Below are 22,753 nucleotides of genomic sequence, written 5' to 3'. Positions count from 1 at the left end.
GTCAGCAAGTGGCAGCAAGACCATGTAAAGCTTTGAAGGTGATCAGTAGGATCGTGATATCAATACGGACAGGAAGCCAGTGAGGGGAAGCAAGTGCAGGGAGCTGAGTCTTGCTGCAGCATTTTAAATTAATTGGAGACGACGGATGGACGGTCAAAATATTGATCACCGTTATCATCAGTGACCGAAGAAATAGTTTGGGAGTCCGTTTTTTTTTTTGGTCAGATACGCTAAGTACTTCCCCGCTTTGTCATCGTGCTCATACAATTTTTGCCTGGCAAATCTGATTTTCCCCTCTGCGTGTTTCGTTAAAAGAGAGTCTAAAGCAGAGCGGAGGGCAGAGATTTCTTTAAGTTTCAATGCAGACTGTTTTTTAACATAGTCCTTTTCCGCATGGATTCTAAAATCTCTCTTTGTCCAGCTTGCCTGGGCCGCCTACTAGCCGTATAAGATATTATAAGGCCTCTTGAGAAGGCCTTGGATGTTTCCCAAATCAGTGACGAGTTTTCTGTAGAAGTTGAATTAATGGACAGGAATGATTTAAATTCCTCTGTGAAATAAGATGTACATTTTTGGTCTGATAAAATCAAAGGGCTAAACCTCCAGCGTCTAGACTGGTTGACTGGGTTCCTGAGGTTATACTGAATGAAAACAGTCGCATGGTTGGACACAACTATATTCCCTATGGAGCTGGATGCAACTGACTGTAGTGATATTTTCGGGGTGAGGAAATAATCTATCCTTATGTAACATTTATGGACCTTTGAAAAATAGGTATACTCTTCATCTACCGGATGCAGAGCCCTCCACACATCAACATAGTCCAGATCCTCACAAAAGGCATTAACAATTTTGGCATGGGGTGATAAATACAATTTACCAAGGGGAAGTTTGTCTACAATTCGATTTAAATGACAATTAAAATCTCCTCCTATAAAGGAGTTCCTGACATTAAGATCTACCAATTTAGAGAGTGCGGTATTTAAGAAATCACCTGGATGACCAGGGGGGCAGTAAACATTCATAACAGAAATGTCCTCCCCATACAATACTTCTTTTACAATTACCGGTAAATAACGTCCCCCTGTATCCTTTATGCAGTCTAAGAGCTTGAATGGTAGGTCTCTCCCTAGAAAGAGAGCCACACCCCTACTTCTTGATGTAACAGAAGAGAAAAAGACCTGTCCAAATCCCCCTTGTTGTAATTTTAAATGTTCTGTGTCATTTAGGTGAGTCTCCTGCAGTAAGGCTATATGAACACCCTCCCTCTTAAGATAAGTCAAAACCTTTCTACGTTTAACGGGTGTGTGAACCCCATTAACATTCCAGGTACATATTTTCAGCATTGACATTATCATAAACTACAAGATAATGACAAGATGAGCACATTTTCCTCCTGCGAATCAACACGTCATCCAAATGAAAAGGGAGCCGAGCAAAAAACACATAACTATCATACATGTAACGACAAGAAAAAAACATGTCCTCGAGGGACAACCTGCCTAACATTGGCATACAAATTAAACACTGTCTTCTCATAGTCCAAAGAGAAGTCCAGTGAAAGGTAGGGAAGATTATTAGGGCCACGCAGGGGAAAAATAAAAATAATAATTTACAGGAGGAAGATTTTTTTTTTCATTATGCACTTCGAGAAAAAAGTCGAAATGTCGAGAAAAAAGTCGAAATGTCGAGAAAAAGTTGAAATGTTGAGATTAATGTTGAAGTACAATTTCGAAGAAAAAGGTTGAAATGTCAAGAAAAAAGTCAAAATGTCGAGAAAAGGTTGAAATGTCGAGATTAATGTTGAAGTACAATTTCGAGAAAAATTTCGAAATGTATTCAACTTTATTCTCGAAATGCCGACATTATTCACAAAATTTCGACTTTATTCAAGAAATTTCGACTTTATTCACGAAATTTCGACTTTATTTTTGAAATTGTATTTCAACATTAATCTCGACATTTCAACTTTTTCTCGACATTTCGACTTTTTTCTCGAAGTGCACAATAAAAAAAATCTTCCCCTTTCAAATATTTTTTCTCCTGCATGGCCCTAATACTCTTCCGTAGAAAGGGCTCTCTGACAGCACGAAAGAAAAACTAACGTTCATTTTATGATTCGTTTTATTATTGCTCTTACATACGGCTCCTTTTATTGCTTGTGATAAGTCGTGGGAAAATAAACATATTTACAACCATACTTGCAGGTTGAAACACCAGTTTTGGTCCCCGTAGCTAGATTTCACATCCATGAAAACTTTAGGGGGTCTGCCGGATGCTGCAGAGGAAGGTTTACCTCTTCCGTTAAAATGATTTCGAGTGATGTGGTATTTTGAAGGCAGGATTGGAGTTGGTGGTGTCAAACAGCTAGCTTTCATCACTTTAGCTAGTTAGCGCTTAATTCACGCCTCAGATAATGACTCTTATTTTATAGATGATGTTTTCTTGAGTTGTTAATTTTACTAAGAGACCACTGCGATCAGCTCTAGGTTGTCCTCCAGTAGTCCCGAGGTGAAGGTAGCTCATAACATAGCAGCTAGCTGAAGGCTAGCACCAACCTAATGGCTTTGACTGACTGCTCAGCCGTTCCAGCTGTGCCTTTTCTTAAAAATTATAACTTCAGATCTACCTCAGGGGAAGGTAGTGAAGAAGCAGCCTGTGGTGGACACTAATGGGTGTCCAAATGTCAATTCCCCAATAGGGCTTGGTCGTCTTGACGTCATCACTTGGCGGAGCCGCCATGTTGGAAGCTCTTCGGACCACTGCGCACTGTGTACAGATGTGCTCCCTCTTCGTTGTGTCTTACTTGTAATCGTTACTTTTCATTATTCTGTAAACCATGGTAACCCGTTGCTGTGTTGTGGGGTGCACCAGCTCCACACATAACAGACGTGGGGAAAAGATCGCTAATGGTTTAACTTGTTCCCACTGTTTGCCGGCTTTATGATCTGAAGCACCTGCACCCATCCATTTGTGAACTGCACATGAGACTCGGAACTGGAACAACGGAACTGCTCCGAAGTGTAGGCGCTCACACCGCGAACAAGGTAGCCGAAGACGTTGGTTGTGCAGAACTGCGGCAGTAAGTCCTCGTCGGAGCTCCACTCTTTAGTAGGGATTTCATATGGATCCAAACCGTTAATAATCATTATTTCCTCCATATATCGGTCCCTGGCTTCCTTGTTTAAGGTATCCTGGTAAATTCCAGTTCCTTTCTGGTATTTTAACTTTTTTTTTTGCGTTCCGTCTGTTCACTTGGCGCTACTACATTGCTGTTTCTTTACACTCACGAGGCTGCCAACATGGCCGTCGTGTCCCAGAATGCAACTTGGCGACCAAACCCTATTGCCCCCCCCCCAACACAAGAAAATTCATTGGAACTGTACATGCATATTATAGTAGTTCAGAAACGTTTTATATCCTGTGAACGATGTGCAAAGTTTTTTTTTTACCTATTCTAAAACAAAGTATACTTATTTAAAGGAGCTTGAGGCCGGATTGTGGCAGGATTTATGAAAAAAATCTGTATACATTTTAAGTTTTCTAGTAATAATGTCAGATGAAGCGTTCCAAACCCAAAAGAATAAGTCCTCTAGTGTATCTCTCCGTTGCCTTGAACAGGCTGTGTGCTGCAAAATGTGCTGCAATTCGGTCCCGAATTTCCTGCGCTGGGCTGTGGATGTGACGTCACATGACGCTGCATGCACGTTCTCCCCGTTCTCCCGTGCCGGCTTCACTGTTGGCTGCAGTACCCCCAACGGCCGTCGTGGTGAAGGGTGGCGATAGAGAGTCTCATTTCTTAAAAGGAGCCTCAAGCTCCTTTAAATATATATATTTTTAAATCCTGTTTAATTTCAAAATGCATTAAAGTGACATTTTGTTACCCTGAGGGCTTGTCATACACAATGTTACCCAAATGTGATACAGCCACGTCGACTTGGGGATTTTGGAGATAAAATAAAAAACACTGAATGGCCAAATGTATCTCTAGAGAGCAGAGAGGACTGTAGTCATCCAGTCCCACGAAGAAACGGCCTGCAACAGTGCACAACGTTGCACAATTGGAGTCAGTGATGACATTCAAACTGTCACACTGTCCTTGTTTTTTGCTCTTTTGTTTGTTTTTTGTGACTTGCTGGCTGTTCATGTTCAGCTGACACTAACAGGGTCAGCAGATACTCAGTTGGTTAATGAACTGCTCAGATGTTGCTTCAAGCCTTTGAACTCTGGTTTGTTTGTGTTGCACATCAGGTGCCAACCTGCGACCCAAGGCGGGATTCAGAGGCTAAGAGAGGCTTTTAGAGCCTGAAACCTACATTTCCAAGTCTAAAGTCTAAATCAGTGATTCTTACATCTGTTTCGACTTTATTTCATTTGCAGACGGTATGAACGTATGTCAGTGTGAAACTCTTCCATGTTTGTACAACTATTGTGCAAAAAACCAAAACAAAAAATAAATTACACATACACGAAGAAAAGAGCGCTGAAAGTTCACGACTGCTTCAAACCGGAAATGCGTTGCTACCAAGTGAACCAATCACAGCCCTCTCGGTCTGCGTTGGTCTGTGACCTCTTGATGCGTAGTTACAATTTGTGGGAGGTGCACGTCAGGCACGCGTGGCGTGGCGTGTGCGACACGGCGCAACCTGCGGCGTAGGCACAGCGTCAATTTGTTGCAGAACCATAATCCAGCCTTAAGGCGCCTCAGAGCTGTCAGCATAAGACGGGTGACATCACAGAGGGTTTGTCCTTTTCTTTCATGCAGTAGACGGGACACATCATCCAGGTGTGTGTGGATCACTCAGGTGTGTGTGGATCATCCAGGTGTGGTGGATCATCCAGGTGTGTGGATCATCCAGGTGTGTGTGGATCATCCAGGTGTGTGTGGATCATCCAGGTGTATGTGGATCATCCAGGTGTGTGTGGATCATCCAGGTGTGTGTGGATCATCCAGGTGTGTAGATCACTCAGGTGTGTGTGGATCCAGCTGTGGTGGATCATCCAGGTGTGTGTGGATCATCCAGGCGTGTGTGGATCATCCAGGTGTGTGTGGATCCAGCTGTGGTGGATCATCCAGGCGTGTGTGGATCACTCAGGTGTGTGTGGATCCAGGTGTGGTGGATCACTCAGGTGTGTGTGGATCCAGGTGTGTGTGGATCCAGGTGTGTGGATCATCCAGGTGTGTGTGGATCATCCAGGTGTGTGTGGATCCAGGTGTGTGTGGATCCAGGTGTGGTGGATCCTCAGGTGTGTGTGGGACGTGCAGGCAGGGCGTGTTTGTTTGTGTCGTTTGCGTTGGTTCAGACAAGCAGCAGGTACAGTCGGCTCGGAGCCAAGATTCCTGCAGCACTGAGTCACATGGTTGATCCTTATCATCTATCACACACACTCACGCACGCGCACACACACACACACACACACACACACACACACACACACACACACACACACACACACACACACACACACACACACACACACACACACAGATCGGGGCTCTGCGTGTTGTATGAATACAGATGCCCCTCCCCCTTCCCCAGATATCTCTCTTTCTCTCTTGCTGGTGTGTGTGTGTGTGTGTGTGTGTGTGTGAGTGTGTGTGCGTGTGGGGGCGTGTGTGTGTGTGTCGTAACTGAGCGTAGCCTGCAGGTTGACTGAGCGCGCTCAGACCACAGCTCTCACTTCGCAGCAGCAGCTGTGACGATGCTGCGGGTTGTTTTTCTGGATTCCAGATTCTTCCTCGGACGTTGTCACTCTTCCATGTTTCCTCCTCGCAGATGAAAAGGAGGACGGCGTCTTGGGGAGCTTGCCGCTGCTCAGCTTCCGGATCGGAGCGGTGGAGCCCGTGGACAACATCACCCGGAGATTTGCCTTTAAGGTCAGTAAGACGATTGCGGGATGCTGGATTGCTGCAGGACGTGATGAGTGTTTGTGGGTCTCTCCGTTCCGGGAGCAGCTAATACTGGACATCCTCTGCTTTTTCATTCATGTATCTCAAGAGGAAAACGTTAGGAGGAACTAGAAATAGTGCTCCCTGAAGTTCTCTGCAGATCAGTTCTCTACAGCTTTCTCTGGAGGATGTTCACAAATTGGCTTCTTTAAATCAGTGTTTGGTTTTGTGTAAAAACATGATAATCCTCGTATCATGGTGGGTCTTAGTGTCATACAAATACAAGCTCAGGCGATCAACAACACAGATCTTTTTTCACCCAGATATTTATTATGTAAAATGAATCAAAACACAGAAATCATAGACGCAGTACTAAGTATCCCGTCAGAGGTTAAGCTGCATCTGCTAATCATCATCAAATGTGCAAACCTCAAAAAAAGCATATGTTTTGGCATTTTGCTGGTTTTGAGTGTTCCAAAGCACATGTGTTGACATAATGCCAAAAAGCTAAGACATCCACCATGGCCACAGAGAAGCAGTTGCTGCTGCACATCAATCAGGAAATGCTTATAAAACCATTTTTAAACTATATGAACTGTTTCTGTCTAAAAGGAACATGGGCGAACGACTAAACAATGACCCGGGGACAGATGACACCAAAGTGGAGTAGTCTGGTTTTAACGTCCAGCACCTTGTTTGGAGATAATCAAACATTCAGCAGAAACACCTCCCACCCAGTGTCAAGCACGGTGGTGGAAGTGTTATTATTATTATTATTATTATTATTATTATTATTATTATTATTATTATTATTATTTGGGCTTAATTTGCTGCCATTGGACGTTGACATGCCACAGCCATCTGCTTTACGCGTGATGAAATAGACCTGTGGTGGTGTGAGGACATCTGTCTGACAGCCATAGTCTGGCTAGAATGGGGTTAAGGACTATTTTAATAGTCAACTAGTTACCGACTATTGAAACGATTAGTCGACTAATCGGATAATTAGTATTTTTTTCTTAAATTTAGTATGAGGTTGCTTTAATTATGTGGCAAATGATAATAAACACGAGAAAGATGGGTACTTCAATGAAAAATAGATATTTTATCCAACTTCTTCGGACTGCATGCATTTAATTTAAAATACCTTTGTTAGGCACAGTCAGTTAAAGCTGTCTTTTAAAGCCAAAATACGCTTAATATCTTACCAAGGTGGGTCCGCTTCGTTCAACGTACTCCCGTGATAAGCAAGGTCTGCTTTGCAAACCTTGCAAGTAATCTTTTTATTTGCTGTATCCAGGCTAAAATACTCCCAAACCTTTGAAGTTTTATTACGTGCAGCTGCTGTACAGGACGCCGTCATTTTGTTTACCGGCTACCGCTCGGCAGAGACGCTATCGTGCATGCGCGACTCGGCAGAGATTGTATTGAAGTGAGACACGTCTGGCGACAATTGTCGACAATGGAATTCATTGTCGATAGGGCTGAAAGATTAATTGCATTTGCGATAATATCGCGATGTGATAAAACGAGATTTTCCGCATTTGCAATTTGACCACGTGATTTGGTCACGTTGCGAGTGAGCAGAGCCGGCAGGGAAAAAAAGTCAACAGTGCCGCGTGTCTGCGTGTAACCTACATCTACCATGGCCTCAGTGTTAGGGCTCGGCCAGGCAGGGCTTTATAAATATATGGGCTTTATAAATGTATTAAATATATGAGTGCAGAGTCGGCGCGGCGAGGAGCTGCGCGCGCCGGCGGACAATGAGTCGCGCTGTGAAGCCTGAATTATGGTTCAGTGTTAAATCGACGCAGAGCCTACGCCGTAGGCTACGGGGCGACGCGCGCCGTACGTACGCGTACCCTGCGTTGGTATAGCGCGGAACCATAAATCAGCCTTGAGTCGCTGTGAGCTTGAACCTGCAGCCCGTCAGCTCATCAGGAGGTTAAACAGCGGGGCTGCCAGTTGTTCATTGCTAATTAGTTTAGTTAACCCTGAGGTTTGTTTGTTAGTTTGCTGCTGGTTTTTTTCTCCCTGTGATTTTTGAGTTATTTGTGAAGAAGTTCTGAGTTTCCTGTGAGGAAGGTTTTTTGTTCCCTGTGGGAGTTTTTTGTGTTTTTCTATTAAACTACGCCTCGTTTTGGCTAAAGTTTAACCCGGTTTGGTGTCGTGTGATTGGATTCAGAGAACGTCCCATAACCCTCGTGTACAGACGTGTGTAGACGTGTTAAAGAGGTAAAGACACAGATTTGTTTTCTTTATTGTTGTAATCTGTGCTTTAAATAAATCTGACATTGTTTATTATAAAATAGACTGATTTATTACTTGTGTAGTTGAAAAATACATGAGAACAGGACCTTGAAAAAATAATCGCATATTAAATCGCAATCGCAATATTGAGGAAAAAAATCGCAATTATATTATTTTCAAAAATCGTTCAGCCCTAATTGTCGACAATTTTGATTATTGATTTTTGTCGACAACGTCGACGAATCGTTGCAGCCCTAGTGCACATGTGAAGTCCACAATCCTCCATGAACTGAAGCACCTTTGTAAGTACGAGTAGACCAAGACTGAACAAGTCATACAGGAAACCACTACTTTGAGTCTTTGCTGATAAATGTACCAACTATTGAATTATGGGGGCACTTAGGGGTACTCTCGTAATTTGCAACTCCTTCCCTGTCCCAGTTTGGCCCCAACACTGTAGGGGTGTCTTAGGGGGTGTCTACATGATTATTCATTGACTTCATTTTTGTGACATAAATAATGGCACAGCAAAAACATTACATGTCTGAGATTGTATTTGCCTGTGATCAGATAATTGTATTATGTTTAGTAAATAGTATAGTATAGTATAGTATAGTATAGTATAGTATAGTATAGTATAGTATAGTATAGTATAGTATATAATGTATAGTAAAATCCTAGTACTAAAAAGCGGGAGTATTGGGCCTTTACTGCTGTAAGGGAGGTGACTGGTGGTGGCGGCGGAGTTTGGAGAACTTTTGACTGAAGGAGTAAATGGTGTGGCTTCATTGTGCGTTAGTCACCCGTCTGTAAACACAGAGGTGGAAACCGGTTGATAGAGCTCTGAGATGTTGGTCGTCATGGAGATGAGTGTGTTTGTGTGTGAGGGTAAAAACACACCTATCTCAAAACAATAATGCTGGCTCTCGGATGTTTCCACGAGAGAAACAACACACATGCAGCTCCACTGCCTTTGTTTGGTCTGTGTAAATTATTAAAGAGGAGGTTTTTCTTTCTCTTACTGCCTTGTAGGGGTGTAACGATACACTAATCTCACGATACGATACACGATATTGAGGTCACGATAACGATACGATATTATAGCAGTATTTTTTTAACAACCTTGAATGAGGAACATATGACTGGAAAAAATGGTCTTTTATTTGAAAGACACAAAATACAAAATAATGCTGTACGTTTGCCCTATTGTTACAGTTTGTAATGTTTTATAACTGTTTAAGTTTTAAAGAGAAAGCCAGGCCAACCATTTTCCACAAACTGAACTAAAAGTAAATGTCAGGTTTGCATTATGATCTTCAGTTTCAGACAAGTACAAATATTTAGACACAAACTGAATAGTTTCTCTCATGTATGACTTGACTTTTTTCTTTTCCAGAAATGTAACAACTAAAATTAAATAAATAAATAAAAGTAAATAAATACATACAATTTTACATCATAAAAAGATTGATTCATGCTCACCTTATAAGTGTAAGAGGAGATTTTGGTAATTCAGGGTTCATTATTTTATAAATATATTCTTTATATTCTGATGTAAATCAGGGACTATAATGACACTAGTCAGTTTATCTGTAGTGATTAGTCTGTTTTAGATTGGGCGGAGTGATACGCCACAGTACGGCACTAGGTGCTGTGTTGATGTTCTAAAATCCTACACTGTTGAGGGACATTAAAGTACACTGGAACTCCGCAGAAGTTGTCCCCGTGTTTATCCTACTCACCACCCCAAAAAGGTTTAATTTAATAAGGTAAGGCTTAACTCTACACCAGCCTTACGTAAGTAAAAGTTCAGAGCTCAAAACCCTGCAAGAGTCCCGTGATCGGGACCAAAACGGGACTAGTTTCTTCTGAGCGGAGTAAGATTTTGGTCCGCGGGTCGGATGCGCGTTTCTAGTAAACACAATAGATTAATATTAATAACCCAATATCGCGATACAGTTTGTCACCTCCACGACACGTATTGTGACCTTTTTGTATCGCGAAATTTCATGGCACGATATATTGTTCCACCCCTACTCCAGAGTTGGTAAAATATGCAAGCAAATGATTAACTTGTCATATTTTGTGTTGAAACTTATGAAAAGTTATTTTATTGTGGTTCGCCCTGTGTTTTTGTTGTTTACATGTCTCAAATCTTTGCTTCAGTGAGGGTTAGCTTCTGTGGCTAGTTTTATGTTTTACACTATGCTATACGTTTTACACTGGACAATATGTTTTTATACAGAACTTTGTATTTTTTTCTTTATCCTTTTGAAGAAAAAAAAGTCTTTGACAGATCAGCTGTTTTGGCGTATTTGTTACAAGGTGGTGGTGGTGTGTGAGGAGGTATATGTGAGGGGGTGTGTGTGTGAGGAGGTATATGTGAGGGGGTATATGTGAGGGGGTGTGTGTGAGGGGGTATATGTGAGGGGGTGTGTGTGAGGGGGTGTGTGTGAGGAGGGATATGTGAGGGGGTGTGTGTGAGGGGGTGTGTGTGAGGGGGTGTGTGTGAGGGGGTATATGTGAGGGGGTGTGTGTGAGGGGGTGTGTGTGAGGAGGGATATGTGAGGGGGTGTGTGTGAGGGGGTGTGTGTGAGGGGGTGTGTGTGAGGAGGGATATGTGAGGGGGTGTGTGTGAGGGGGTGTGTGTGAGGGGGTGTGTGTGAGGGGGTGTGTGTGAGGGGGTGTGTGTGTGAGGAGGTGTGTGTGAGGGGGTGTGTGTGAGGAGGGATATGTGAGGGGGTGTGTGTGAGGGGGTGTGTGTGAGGGGGTGTGTGTGAGGGGGTGTGTGTGAGGGGGTGTGTGTGTGAGGAGGTGTGTGTGAGGGGGTGTGTGTGAGGAGGGATATGTGAGGGGGTATATGTGAGGGGGTATATGTGAGGGGGTGTGTGTGAGGGGTTGTGTGTGAGGGGGTGTGTGTGAGGGGGTGTATGTGAGGGGGTGTGTGTGAGGGGGTATATGTGAGGGGGTGTGTGTGAGGAGGTGTGTGTGAGGGGGTATTTGTGAGGGGGTGTGGTCCAACTTTCTAATTGCGGGGTAAAGGGGAGGTAATTATCAGACCTTTTGCCAATTGTTCAAATCTTTATAATTATAATCTACAATTACCAGGTAATATTATGGAAACAACACACGCTTTCTTTTACAGTCCAGTTTCACTTTAATTAATGGGTAAATATCAGGTAATTATTTCTGTACTTATTGGGTAAATACTTAGGAAATAGAATTACTGGGCAAGTAACTACAAGGTAAGTACCTGCCAATTGCAGGTAAAACATGGTAACTATCAGGTTAATTACAAGGTCAATAGAGTCATTTACACCCTCGGGGGAACATGCACCAATCCATTGATAATACATAAATCAATAATGAATGGCTAAATACCCGGTAGTTATCCATGAAATGTATAGTAAATACAAGGTAACTACATGGTCATTGAAGTGTAATTAGCTGGTAACTACCTCAAATATAGGTTATAATTTCCTGGTAGTTTGCAGGAAAATACTTAGTAATTACCTGGTACTTACTTAGAAATAATTAATGTAATTTCAGAGTAATTACATGGTAAATTGACTGGTAGTTACCAATATTAACCTAGTAAATACCTGTAATTCCCTCATAGTTCCCATCTAATGTCTTTGTAATTACCTAGTAATGTTTAGTTTAAACAACCAGGTATTTACCATGTAATTACATGGTAAATACACATAATTACATGGTACAAGAAAATACGTAATAATTACCTAGTACTTACTGGGTAAATGACCCGGTAGTTACCATGTAATTACCTTGTAAATACAAGGTACTACTAGGTAATTACAGTGTAATTACCATGGTATTACCTGGTTATTACTGTACTGTAAAAGAAAGGGTTACCGTTTTCTCTGCTGTGACTGCAGCAAATAAGAAGAATGATACCTTGTTGACACAGAATATACAGTTTGTATTTCATCTCTGGGTCTGTATTCTTACCAAAAACGTTTTGCATGCTTGTCTAAACAAACGGAATAAAACTGGAATGAAACACACATTTTCTTCCACATCTCCAGGTCACATAATGTCCAAAAAGTCCAAAGACCTAAGAGTCCCACTGTCTTTTGTGTGGGACCTGGTTTTCTTGGTCATGATGTATCAGGTCAACAAGACGAGTTCCTGGCTCACATCATTGATCCAGAGTTGCTGAAGCCATCCTAAAGGTTTGATTCCACTGAAAAGGACTTTCTAGAAGCCCCTCAGACGTGGCCAACTCCACACATAAGGTCAACTAGGTGCATGACTTTACACTTCATGAGTTAAGCTTTTATGTAAAAGATAAAAAATACGTTTAATAATGGAAGGAAAAAGGATTTTCAAAGTTTATCAGTCTGGAAAATGGAGAAAATTCACTCATTTGAAAAATAAACCTGCTTAAATCCAGTGTCTGGAGCTGCATGAAGATGCTGCAGAATTTCCGGTCCACCCATGCTCGTCATCGTAGATCTGTTTACTCCTGCTTAGGATCACGGGGACATTATGGGTGGTTTTTTGTCAAAGCTTTCATCAAGTGTGTGACTTGTGACTGAAGCCTGATCTCTCTGTAAATGGACACCTGTCAGGAAATGAAAACCCTCTTGGCCAGTTATCACAGAGATGGTTCTCCAGTTGCTACAGAAGGATTTCATCCATCTTTTACATGTTCTTAATGATATCCAGATTCAAAGTGGGTGGATTTTATCCACGCTGTCACTAGTCCATCACAGCCACGCTAGGACAAAATGTTTGAGGTTTCTACGTCATGAGCGACGCTCCGTTAGGTTCTAGGGAAATGAGTTGTAGTTTTAGTCTCTCTATGACAGGGGTCGGCAACCCAACATGTTGAAAGAGCCGTATTGGACCAAAAACACAAAAAACAAATATGTCTGGAGCCGCAAAAAATGAAAAGTCTTGTATAAGCCTTAAAATGAAGGCAACACATGCTGCATATATTAGTTATAACTAGGGGAAGATTTATTTGTTCATTATGCACTTCGAGAAAAAAGTCGAAATGTCGAGAAAAAAATCAAAATGTAAAGATTAATGTTGAAGTACAATCTCGAGAAAGAAGTCGAAATGTCAAAAAAAAGTCGAAATGTTGAGAAAAAAGTTGAAATGTCGAGATTAATGTCGAAGTACAATTTCGAGAAAAAAGTCGAAATTTCGAGAAAAAAGTTGAAATGTTGAGAAAAAAGTCGAAATGTCGAGAAAAAAGTCGAAATTTCGAGTAAAAAGTCAAAATTTCAAGAACAAAGTCGAAATGTTGAGAAAAAAGTCAAAATGTGGAGGAAATAGTCTAAATTTTGTGAAAAAAGTTGAAATGTTGAAAAAAAAATCGAAATGTCGAGAAAAAAGTAAAGATTTCGAGAAAAAAGTTGAAATGTCGAGATTAAAAAGGAAAGGAAAAAGAAAAAAGGAAGAAAAAAAGAGAGACAAAGGAAAAAAAAAGGTCAAACATTTTTGAAAAAGCTCCAGGAGCCACTAGGGCGGCGCTAAAGAGCCACATGCGGCTCTAGAGCCGCGGGTTGCCGAGCCCTGCGCTATGAGGTGAGAAGGGTTGTGACAATCATTGGTCAATGTGGGTCATGGCTGAGTTTAAGTCTGTTCTGGGGCGTAGGGGACGCTGGGGGGCAGTCTTGTTTTGGGTTGGATCCCACTTATGGTGGGAGGCATTTGTCCATCCTCATGCTCAGCCTGGAGGATGCGAACCGTGAAAGGTTGGATGCCTGAAGGCCACTTCCAACAAACAGAATGCTAAGCAAGCAAGATCTGTGGGGAAAACATGAATTCAAAGAGGCTTGGAGTCTCTGGCAGGACACCAAGGCTGTCACGGTCTAATTACCCCCATCCAACAGGGTCGGTGAAGGAAGCATGAACACAGCCAGGTGGTGATGGAGATCCAGCACACCTTTCTGAATGTTAGACGTAGATCAGGCGGTTGGACGCTATCAGTTCCAGCAGCGCTCACTGAAATGGTTTTAAGGCCGTTTCTCTTCTTCTCCACTGTCTGATGTTCAACCACGCATCAAAGGACGGCTGGGGAACAAATGCCATGGCCAAGAACAGGGGTGGCTACAAAGAGCGGCTGGATGGACTGGAGCAGGAACTGGTTGCCCGGTGACAGCAGGGAGTCTGACCGTTACTGCAACCTTCCCTTCCAAAGGGAAAGATTTACAGGGAATGTGTGTTCTCCAGGACTTTGAATGGCTGCAGACTGAACAACGAAACAGAACACATTCAAGACTTTGGCAGAAACATCCGTTCACATTTTCAGGAAAACACTGTTGATGAAAATCTATTCATGTTAAAAGTCAGTATCCCTTCTTTTAAGCCTATTATTGTAGGAATAAACGATTATTTTGGATTATTTCCTGGTATTAGACCTGGGGTCGGCAACCCGCGGCTCTAGAGCCGCATGCAGCTCTTTAGCGCCGCCGTAGTGGCTCCTGGAGCTTTTTTTCTCCTTTTTTTCTCTTTTTTTTCTTCTTTTTTTGTCTCTTTTTCTGTTTTTTCTCTTTTCCTTTTTTTTCTTCCTTTTTCCTTTCCTTTTTAATCTCGACATTTTGACTTTTTTCTTGACATTTCGACTTTTTTCTCTACATTTCGACTTTTTTCTCGAAGTGCATAATGAAAAAATAAATCTTCCCCCAGTTCTAACTAATATAGAAACATGCAGCATGTGTTGTCTTCATTCTAAAGCTTATACAAGACTTTTCATTTTTTGCGGCTCCAGACATATTTGTTTTTGGTGTTTTTGGTCCAATATGGCTCTTTCAACATGTTGGGTTTGCCGACCCCTGGTATTATACAAATGCAGCCTCAGAATAACCAACATGCTGTCATTTCTTTAACAAAAGGAAACCAAAAGGGAAAGCCAATACTCACCGTGACTCAGCAGCTTGTCGATTCACCTTTGGCAGCAGTAATGGGAAATAGTGGTTTCCTGCATGCCTTCACCTGTCTGTCACTTTGATGTGGAGGAATTTCGGTTCATTCTTCTTTACAACGTTGCTTCCGTTCACCGTTCAGCTTTTGGACATTCATTTGCGTGCAGCTCTCTGCAGGTCTCACCACAGCATCCCAGTCAGATTGAGGTCCGGTCTTCCACTAGCTCATTTTTTACAGCCATTTTGATGCAGATTTACTCCTGTGTTTGGGATCTTGTTCCTGTCACGTGCCTCAAGTTCGGCCACTAGTATACAGAGGGCCAATTGCTGGAATATGTCCAGACCGCCCATCTGCAAAACAAACCACCACTCCACCACTTGTCAATGGGTATGAGGTTTACTGCAAGGTGCCCAGGCTTGCTAATGTTTAAACTTCTTCCTTGGTTGTGGGTCAGGAGATGGTCAAACTTCCTCTTTACATTGTCTCCTTGGTTTGACGATATCCAGGCCTCTCCCTCGGCTCTGAGCCTAGCGTTGTTTGAGGTTCCTCGTTGGTCCGGGGTTTGACGATGTTCAGGATTCCTCCTTGGTCCTGGGTTTGGTGATGTTTAAGGGAGTGCTTTGGGTAGTTAGATGATGTTTGAGCTTGAATTCATTCGGTTGTCTGGCTGAAACAGAATAGCGCTTCCTAAGAAGGACGGTTTGATGCTTCGTTTCTTCATTTCCTTCTGTGCTCTTTATGTAGTTTGTATCGGAATCGCAATCAAAATCAGCCATGTTATTTGAGCTAAGAATACGATAAAAGCTATATTTTTAAGACACACTTCAATTCTCTGTTAGAAGCCGACCTGCTGTTTAGAACATTTCTAGTATACAGGACTGTCTCAGAAAATTAGAATATTGTGATGAAGTCCTTTATTTTCTGTAATGCAAAAATGTCATACATTCTGGATTCATTACAAATCAACTGAAACATTGCAAGCCTTTTATTATTTTAATATTGCTGATCATGGCTTACAGCTTAAGACAACTCAAATATCCTATCTCAAAAAATTAGAATAATGTAATATTTCAGTTGATTTGTAATGAATCCAGAATGTATGACATTTTTGTTTTTTTAATTGCATTACAGAAAATAAAGAAGTTTATCACAATATTCTAATTTTCTGAGACAGTCCTGTATATTTCCATGGAAAGCTTCCAACTTTGAACCTTCTCTTGGATCCCTAATCAGAACAACGTCTGACCATTAATGAGATGCTTTATGTAAATACAGCTATCAGGCTGCTGATACTCGCTGGCTTCCTCCCTTTTTTCCGGCCGGTGCTTGAACTCTAACTGGGTTGTTTGAAGGTCTGCCTGCAGCTGCATGAGTACATAAGGACCAGCAACCACTGACAGCTTTAGCTGGATGGGAGCAGTTTAACTGCAGTCCAGAAGGATTTCTGGTGTACTGTACACCCAGATCCAGATTGAGACGACACAAAGAGACGAAGTGATAGTCTGATGAAAGGATGAAGCTGACGTCAGGAGCCAAAGATAGATCAAATGTTTTGTTTGGGTTCCAGACAGACGGATCAGAGGTTTCAGTTCTGCAGAATCGTGATCTCTGTTCTTCACATGTTTGTCAGGATGAAAAATCCCTTACTCATAGTGAGTCTTTGTGTTAACACACGTCACTGGACAAACAACCCATTTTTTTAACAAATATCAAGCTCAAAATAAGAAGAATAATTGTGTGGGCAATACTGAGAACGTCCTTAATACCTCCGTATGATTTTACTGCAAAAACTCAAAATCTTAACAAGAATATTTGTCTTATTTCTAGTTAAAATGTCTAATTTTTAGTCAAAAAATCTCATTACACTTAAAACAAGACTCATTACCAGAAAAATAACTTGTTATTTGACAATTGTCACCTGTTTCAAGTAAATTTTCACTTGAAATAAGTAGAAAAATCTGCCAGTGGGACAAGATTTATCTTCTCATTACAAGCAAAAAAATCTTGTTCCACTGGCAGATTTTTGTTCTTATTTTAAGTGAAAATCTACTTGAAACAGGTGAAAATTGTTGTTTTCTCCAGTGATGAGTCTTGTTTTAAGTGTAATGAGATTTTTTGACTAAAAATTAGACATTTTAACTAGAAATAAGACGAATATTCTTGTTAAGATTTTGAATTTTTGCAGTGTTGAGAGGAGTTGCATCAGACCTCGATAAGAGCTCAGGCGGTCGTTAACACAATGCACAGAGGGAAGGATATCAGCAGTGTTCTTAGAGAAGCAACAGGACATGGTGCAGCCCAGCGGTGCAGCTGCAGGACCGGACATCTCGCAGTCACCCTAGTATTGGAGAAACAACAGCTACGGTTTGGCTGAAACAGGGTCATCATGTCACAGGACAGTGATGCCAAAGATACAGGACGTCCGAGTGGCCGAAATATTCCTCAGTGTTTCAGGATAGTTTTATGAGTGAAACCCTGGTTTCCCTTAAGGGAGCTGTATTTGTTCAACACTCATGTAGGTCGTTTTTTTTTTTAAACACAAAAATGTTGGATTAACAGAGGGAGTAGTGACTTTTGCTCATGGCTGTAAATACAGCGCTGCTCCTTTTTCTGCAGTCCTGATCATTATCAGGTCTGTTCCCTTTTTTTGAACAAACAGTCCTTTCTGTTCAAACACAAGTCCAGAGTGCAGTTCATTAACCCGGATTGTGTAAACACACACACGCTCCCGCACGGCGTCAAGGACACTTACAAAGGTTTGTGTACATCTGTATGAGATAAAAATGTTCCAAAATATGTTATTTCATCCCAGGCTGATAAGTTTTAATGAAGCGGTCAATGACTTCCTCAGACTGGTCGTTGACTGATCCAGACACGGTTCTTCTGTAAGACATCCCTCTAAAACCTGGGAACTTTAGGAGCTGCTGGAGCTTTAGGAGCTGCTGGGTACTGGTTAAACCTTTGCTGTCATAGTTCATAATCCACTCTATCAACAGTTACAAAATAAATAGTGTACATATCCTGAAAATGATGATCTGTGTTTAAACATGCACTGTCACATCAGGTCTGACATTGTTGAAGAGAACCCAAATAAATATATTAATATTAGCCCATTTCATTCTAATTGATTCCAAAGCATAGACGCACCTCCAGGAGTGATGTTAAAAGATGGGATGATAATTAGTGTGAATTAGTGTGAGTGTGAAAACTCAAATATCCTATCTCAAAAAATTTGAATATTCTGGGAATCTTAATCTTAAGCTGTAAGCCATAATCAGCAATATTAAAATAATAAAAGGCTTGCAATATTTCAGTTGATTTGTAATGAATCCAGAATGTATGACATTTTTGTTTTATGAATTGGATTAGAGAAAATAAAGAACTTTATCACAATATTTAAATTTTCTGAGACAGTCCTGTATATAATATGATATAACTTAATCATATCAAATGAACAGGAAAACCATTTCCACCAAAGCAACAAGACGAAGCCGCTTCGTGAACATAAAAACTCCTAAAGATCAAAGTAAAGAACCAGGAAAGCAGAGCTGCAACAAGCACAAGCTTGTTATCTGTATCACGCTAAGACTTCACACATTGTAACGGTGAAAGGATACACACTCCGAGACAAAACTCATCGAACTCGCAGTTAAACAACCCCAACCACCCCCCACCCCCACTTCTACAGTCCATGAATGAATTGGTGTTGAGGTTTTACTATTCTCGTCACACCTTTGACACAGGATGATACACCACGACCAAGAGATCTGGTTACTGTGGTTTTACAGTTTTATTCTGTCTAATATCATCATTTATACTGGTAATATGGACTCTTACTTTTTCACTTCTATTGTAACTTCACATGCGTTACCTTTAATTATATCCCAGATTGATTCACATGCACCTTGTAGTGGCCGAGATAAACTACTTGTAAATGCCTTTTTAGAGCAGAGATCTCAACATAAGGCCTGATTAGGAAGGGATTATGAATGTTAAAAAAAGGTATACAGTTATGGAGCTAGAACAGTCTCATAATTCACAAATGCACAGGACAAGTTTTACAAATGCACAGACCGATTTGCAAATACACACACTGTTTCACACGTGCACAGAACAATTCACACGTGCGTAGGACAAGATACACAAATGTATTTTTGATGCACACACAAATATAACCTGATTTACAAATGCACAGAACAATTCACACGTGCGTAGGACAAGATACACAAATGTATTTTTGACGCACACACAAATATAACCTGATTTACAAACGTTTTTTTGTCTGTGAGCTGCGCTGGATTTGCGTGTGACTTTTGAGACTCCCCTGACGTGACTCGATGCACAAATGCTTTTTTTTTAACACGGAAGGATCTGCAACCAATCAGATGTCTTCCTTTGTTCCAGCCAATCATAAGAGCGCACCCACGTGGGGGACGCAGAGCAGTGGATAAAACACGACTTACTCTAAACCAATCAGATTAAAGGGGCGGATACACCTGCTGTTTGAGCTGCGTTAGCGCCGTTCGCTTAGAAAAGTGATTCATATTTGAAGTTGGTGGAGAAAAGATAAATAAACAAGACAGCAACACGGGATGGAGAGGAGATCACTGCTCAGCTTTTCTTGTGATCCCGGTGTTCTGCCAATTTCTGCTACCTGTCAAGAATTGCTACTTTGTGGTTCTGCGCATGCGCACAGTCGATTTTCAAAGTTTGATTGCCACGCCAATCATTTCTTGCACGATGTAATATTGATGGGATGTTGAGTATTTGATCCTTCAAAATACACCACCCATGGCATGAATTGCATTACATAAAAAGATAAAGAGAAAAAAAGAGAAAAAAACTACAATTCTATCGCTTAATTTCATATTCATTCAGTCATTCGCCTTTATTTAATAACACATTCTTATTTACAATGAACCTGGCAAGAGACAAGGACCACTTGGAGGGGAAAAGGAAGTGGTTTAGGGAGTAAAACACAGTAAAATTGTAGCTCTACAAAGGTAGAAAACCATTGGGGAGCATTTTTTGGCAAAGCAGCAGAAATTGGCAGAACACCGGTAAAGAAAACAGCGCGATCGGAGATGGTTTGTCAGGCCGTTCAAAGAGCCGTCGGGAGAGCTCTTAGTCCTGCCGATGCAGCAACTGATGATGAAAAACAGCGGATATATTTATGTATTTGCTCCGTTTGGTTTGACTACATGTTACATGGGATTGTCCCGCTGATTCAACTCAGAACCAGACAGACGGCAGAGAGCTGCTGCGCTACCTGTCCCCGCGGGGACGAGCAGCAGCGGCCAGGTGGAGCAGCAGCGCATGTCAGGAGATTAATTTAAAATGTCTGGAGTAAAGTCGGTATCAGTCGACTGATAACCGAAGACCCTCTGTATCCAGCTCAGATGTTTGATGATCGGTGGACTAAACCCCGACCAGCATCATCACGGCTGCATCTTCCCATGAGCACGACTCTATCTGCACCGGGAATGTGTTGATCTGCCGCCGCTGTTTTGACACATGTTTGTCTCTGTGTGGTGACAATGTCACATCATAAATGTGAGGATAACAGCTGCTTGTTTCCGACCTCCACGTCTGGTCACTGTGGTCAGCTGGTGTCTGACCGGGACCAGCGCCACTCGCGGCCAGAGCCAGAACGACCTGCAGCAATATTCACCCCCGTCAACAGGCTTGTTCTCCTGAAAGACACCTGTAGTTCAAATACAGAAATATGTCTGCTGTTTCTCATCAGTTGCTGCATCGGCAGGACATGGAGCTCTGCAGTCTCCTGACGGCTCTGGTTGAACGGCCCCACAAACCATCTCTGATCGCGCTGTTTTCTTTACCAGGATCACAAGAAAAGCTGAGCAGTGATCTGCTCTCCATCCTGTGTTGCTGTCTTGTTTATTTATCTTTTCTCCACCAACTTCAAATATGAATCACTTTTCTAAGCGAACGGCGCTAACGCAGCTCAAACAGCAGGTGTATCCGCCCCTTTAATCTGATTGGTTTAGAGTAAATCGTGTTTTATCCACTGCGCTGCGTCCCCCACGTGGGTGCGCTCTTATGATTGGCTGGAACAAAGGAAGACTCTGATTGGTTGCAGATCCTTCTGTGTTAAAAAAAACCTATTTGTGCATCGAGTCACGTCAGGGGAGTCTCAAAAGTCACACGCAAAACCAGCGCAGCTCATAGACAAAAAAAACGTTTGTAAATCAGGTTATATTTGTGTGTGCATCAAAAATACATTTGTATATCTTGTCCTACGCACGTGTGAATTGTTCTGTGCATTTGTAAATCAGGTTACATTTGTGTGTGCATCAAAAATACATTTGTGTATCTTGTCCTACGCACATGTGAATTGTTCTGTGCACGTGTGAAACGGTGTGTGTATTTGCAAATCGGTCTGTGCATTTGTAAAACTTGTCCTGTGCATTTGTGAATTATGAGACTGTTCTAGCTCCATATACAGTGACTTCCATCCAAGACATTCAGAAGATGAAGAGTGTATCAGTCATTCTCAAAGGTTGTCACTAAGACAAATTGCTCCATCTCGACCGAGGGAGGCAGCTTGAGACGGAAGGGGAGCTCTTGTCTACTTTCACCCAAAGGAAACACGTCAGATTTGTAAAAAAATCCAATAGATTTCATTTTCAAGGGTAGGTTTTTCTGTCAGTTCTTATGGAAAAGGGAATATTTTTGCATTAACAGATTGATGTACCAAAACCTTTGTTTTCCGAAGGACCGGTTCCCTTGGACACGGTGCAGCAGGTCAAGAGGAGAAGTAACCGACTCACGGCCATTTGTTAAACACGAACATCCGAACGCTTTGAATCCACTGGTCCATTTTGAAATTCATTGCAGACATCTTTTTCCAGTAAATATCATTTTGGCTAGAGTGGTTACAGAGTTAGAAATGAACCTGTAACCTGGATGGAGGTTCTAGACACGCTACTGATTCTTAGAGGGAGAAATCACGACTTTGTAACATGACACAAGTTCACATTACAGTTGACTTTTAGGGGGAATGCGCACGAAATCACAGATGCAAGTTCACAGCGGGTCACGCCCACTGAGTGGATTTTCGGGTAGCTACCCTTAAACAGTCAAATCATAAAGTTCGGTGTCCTCATCACTTTAATTTCTACAACAAATCCTGCCTTGAAGTCGGACCAAGCGTCAAGACTTTTGTAAGCCTTCAAGCTTTGCTTCATGTATTTCCCCGGTGTATAAATTAAGTACATATAAATATCAGGAAACTGGATTGGTGGACAAATATTAATGTCCATGGACCACTGGTTCTTGGTAACTGTACCAAATATTAATGTCCATGGACCACTGGTTCTTGGTAACTGTACCAAATATTAATGTCCATGGACCACTGGTTCTTGGTAACTGTACCAAATATTAATGTCCATGGACCACTGGTTCTTGGTAACTGTACCAAATATTAATGTCCATGGACCACTGGTTCTTGGTAACTGTACCAAATATTAATGTACATGGACCACTGGTTCTTGGTAACTGTACCAAATATTAATGTCCATGAACCACTGGTTCTTGGTAACTGTACCAAATATTAATGTACATGGACCACTGGTTCTTGGTAACTGTACCAAATATTAATGTCCATGGACCACTGGTTCTTGGAGTAACTGTACCAAATATTAATGTACATGGACCACTGGTTCTTGGTAACTGTACCAAATATTAATGTCCATG

The 22,753-nt window shown here is 41.7% G+C and overlaps 1 protein-coding gene across 11 annotated transcripts in view; it reads left to right on the top strand.

The window, feature by feature from the left end:
- The window catches only part of plekha6 (pleckstrin homology domain containing, family A member 6), a 132,085-nt gene that overhangs the window by 49,007 nt on the left and 60,325 nt on the right, over window positions 1-22,753 (top strand). For all 11 annotated transcript variants that reach the window (XM_061728144.1, XM_061728151.1, XM_061728147.1 and 8 more), the window contains one exon: window positions 5,778-5,878. In XM_061728144.1, coding sequence (XP_061584128.1) covers window positions 5,778-5,878 — 101 coding nt within the window. The remainder of the gene's footprint in view (window positions 1-5,777; window positions 5,879-22,753) is intronic.

Source organism: Cololabis saira, chromosome 8, assembly GCF_033807715.1.
Source record: "Cololabis saira isolate AMF1-May2022 chromosome 8, fColSai1.1, whole genome shotgun sequence".
In the NCBI taxonomy this organism is placed as follows: domain Eukaryota; kingdom Metazoa; phylum Chordata; class Actinopteri; order Beloniformes; family Belonidae; genus Cololabis; species Cololabis saira.
Note: the sequence above shows the minus strand (reverse complement) of the source record. Positions and strands in the feature narration are given on the sequence as shown.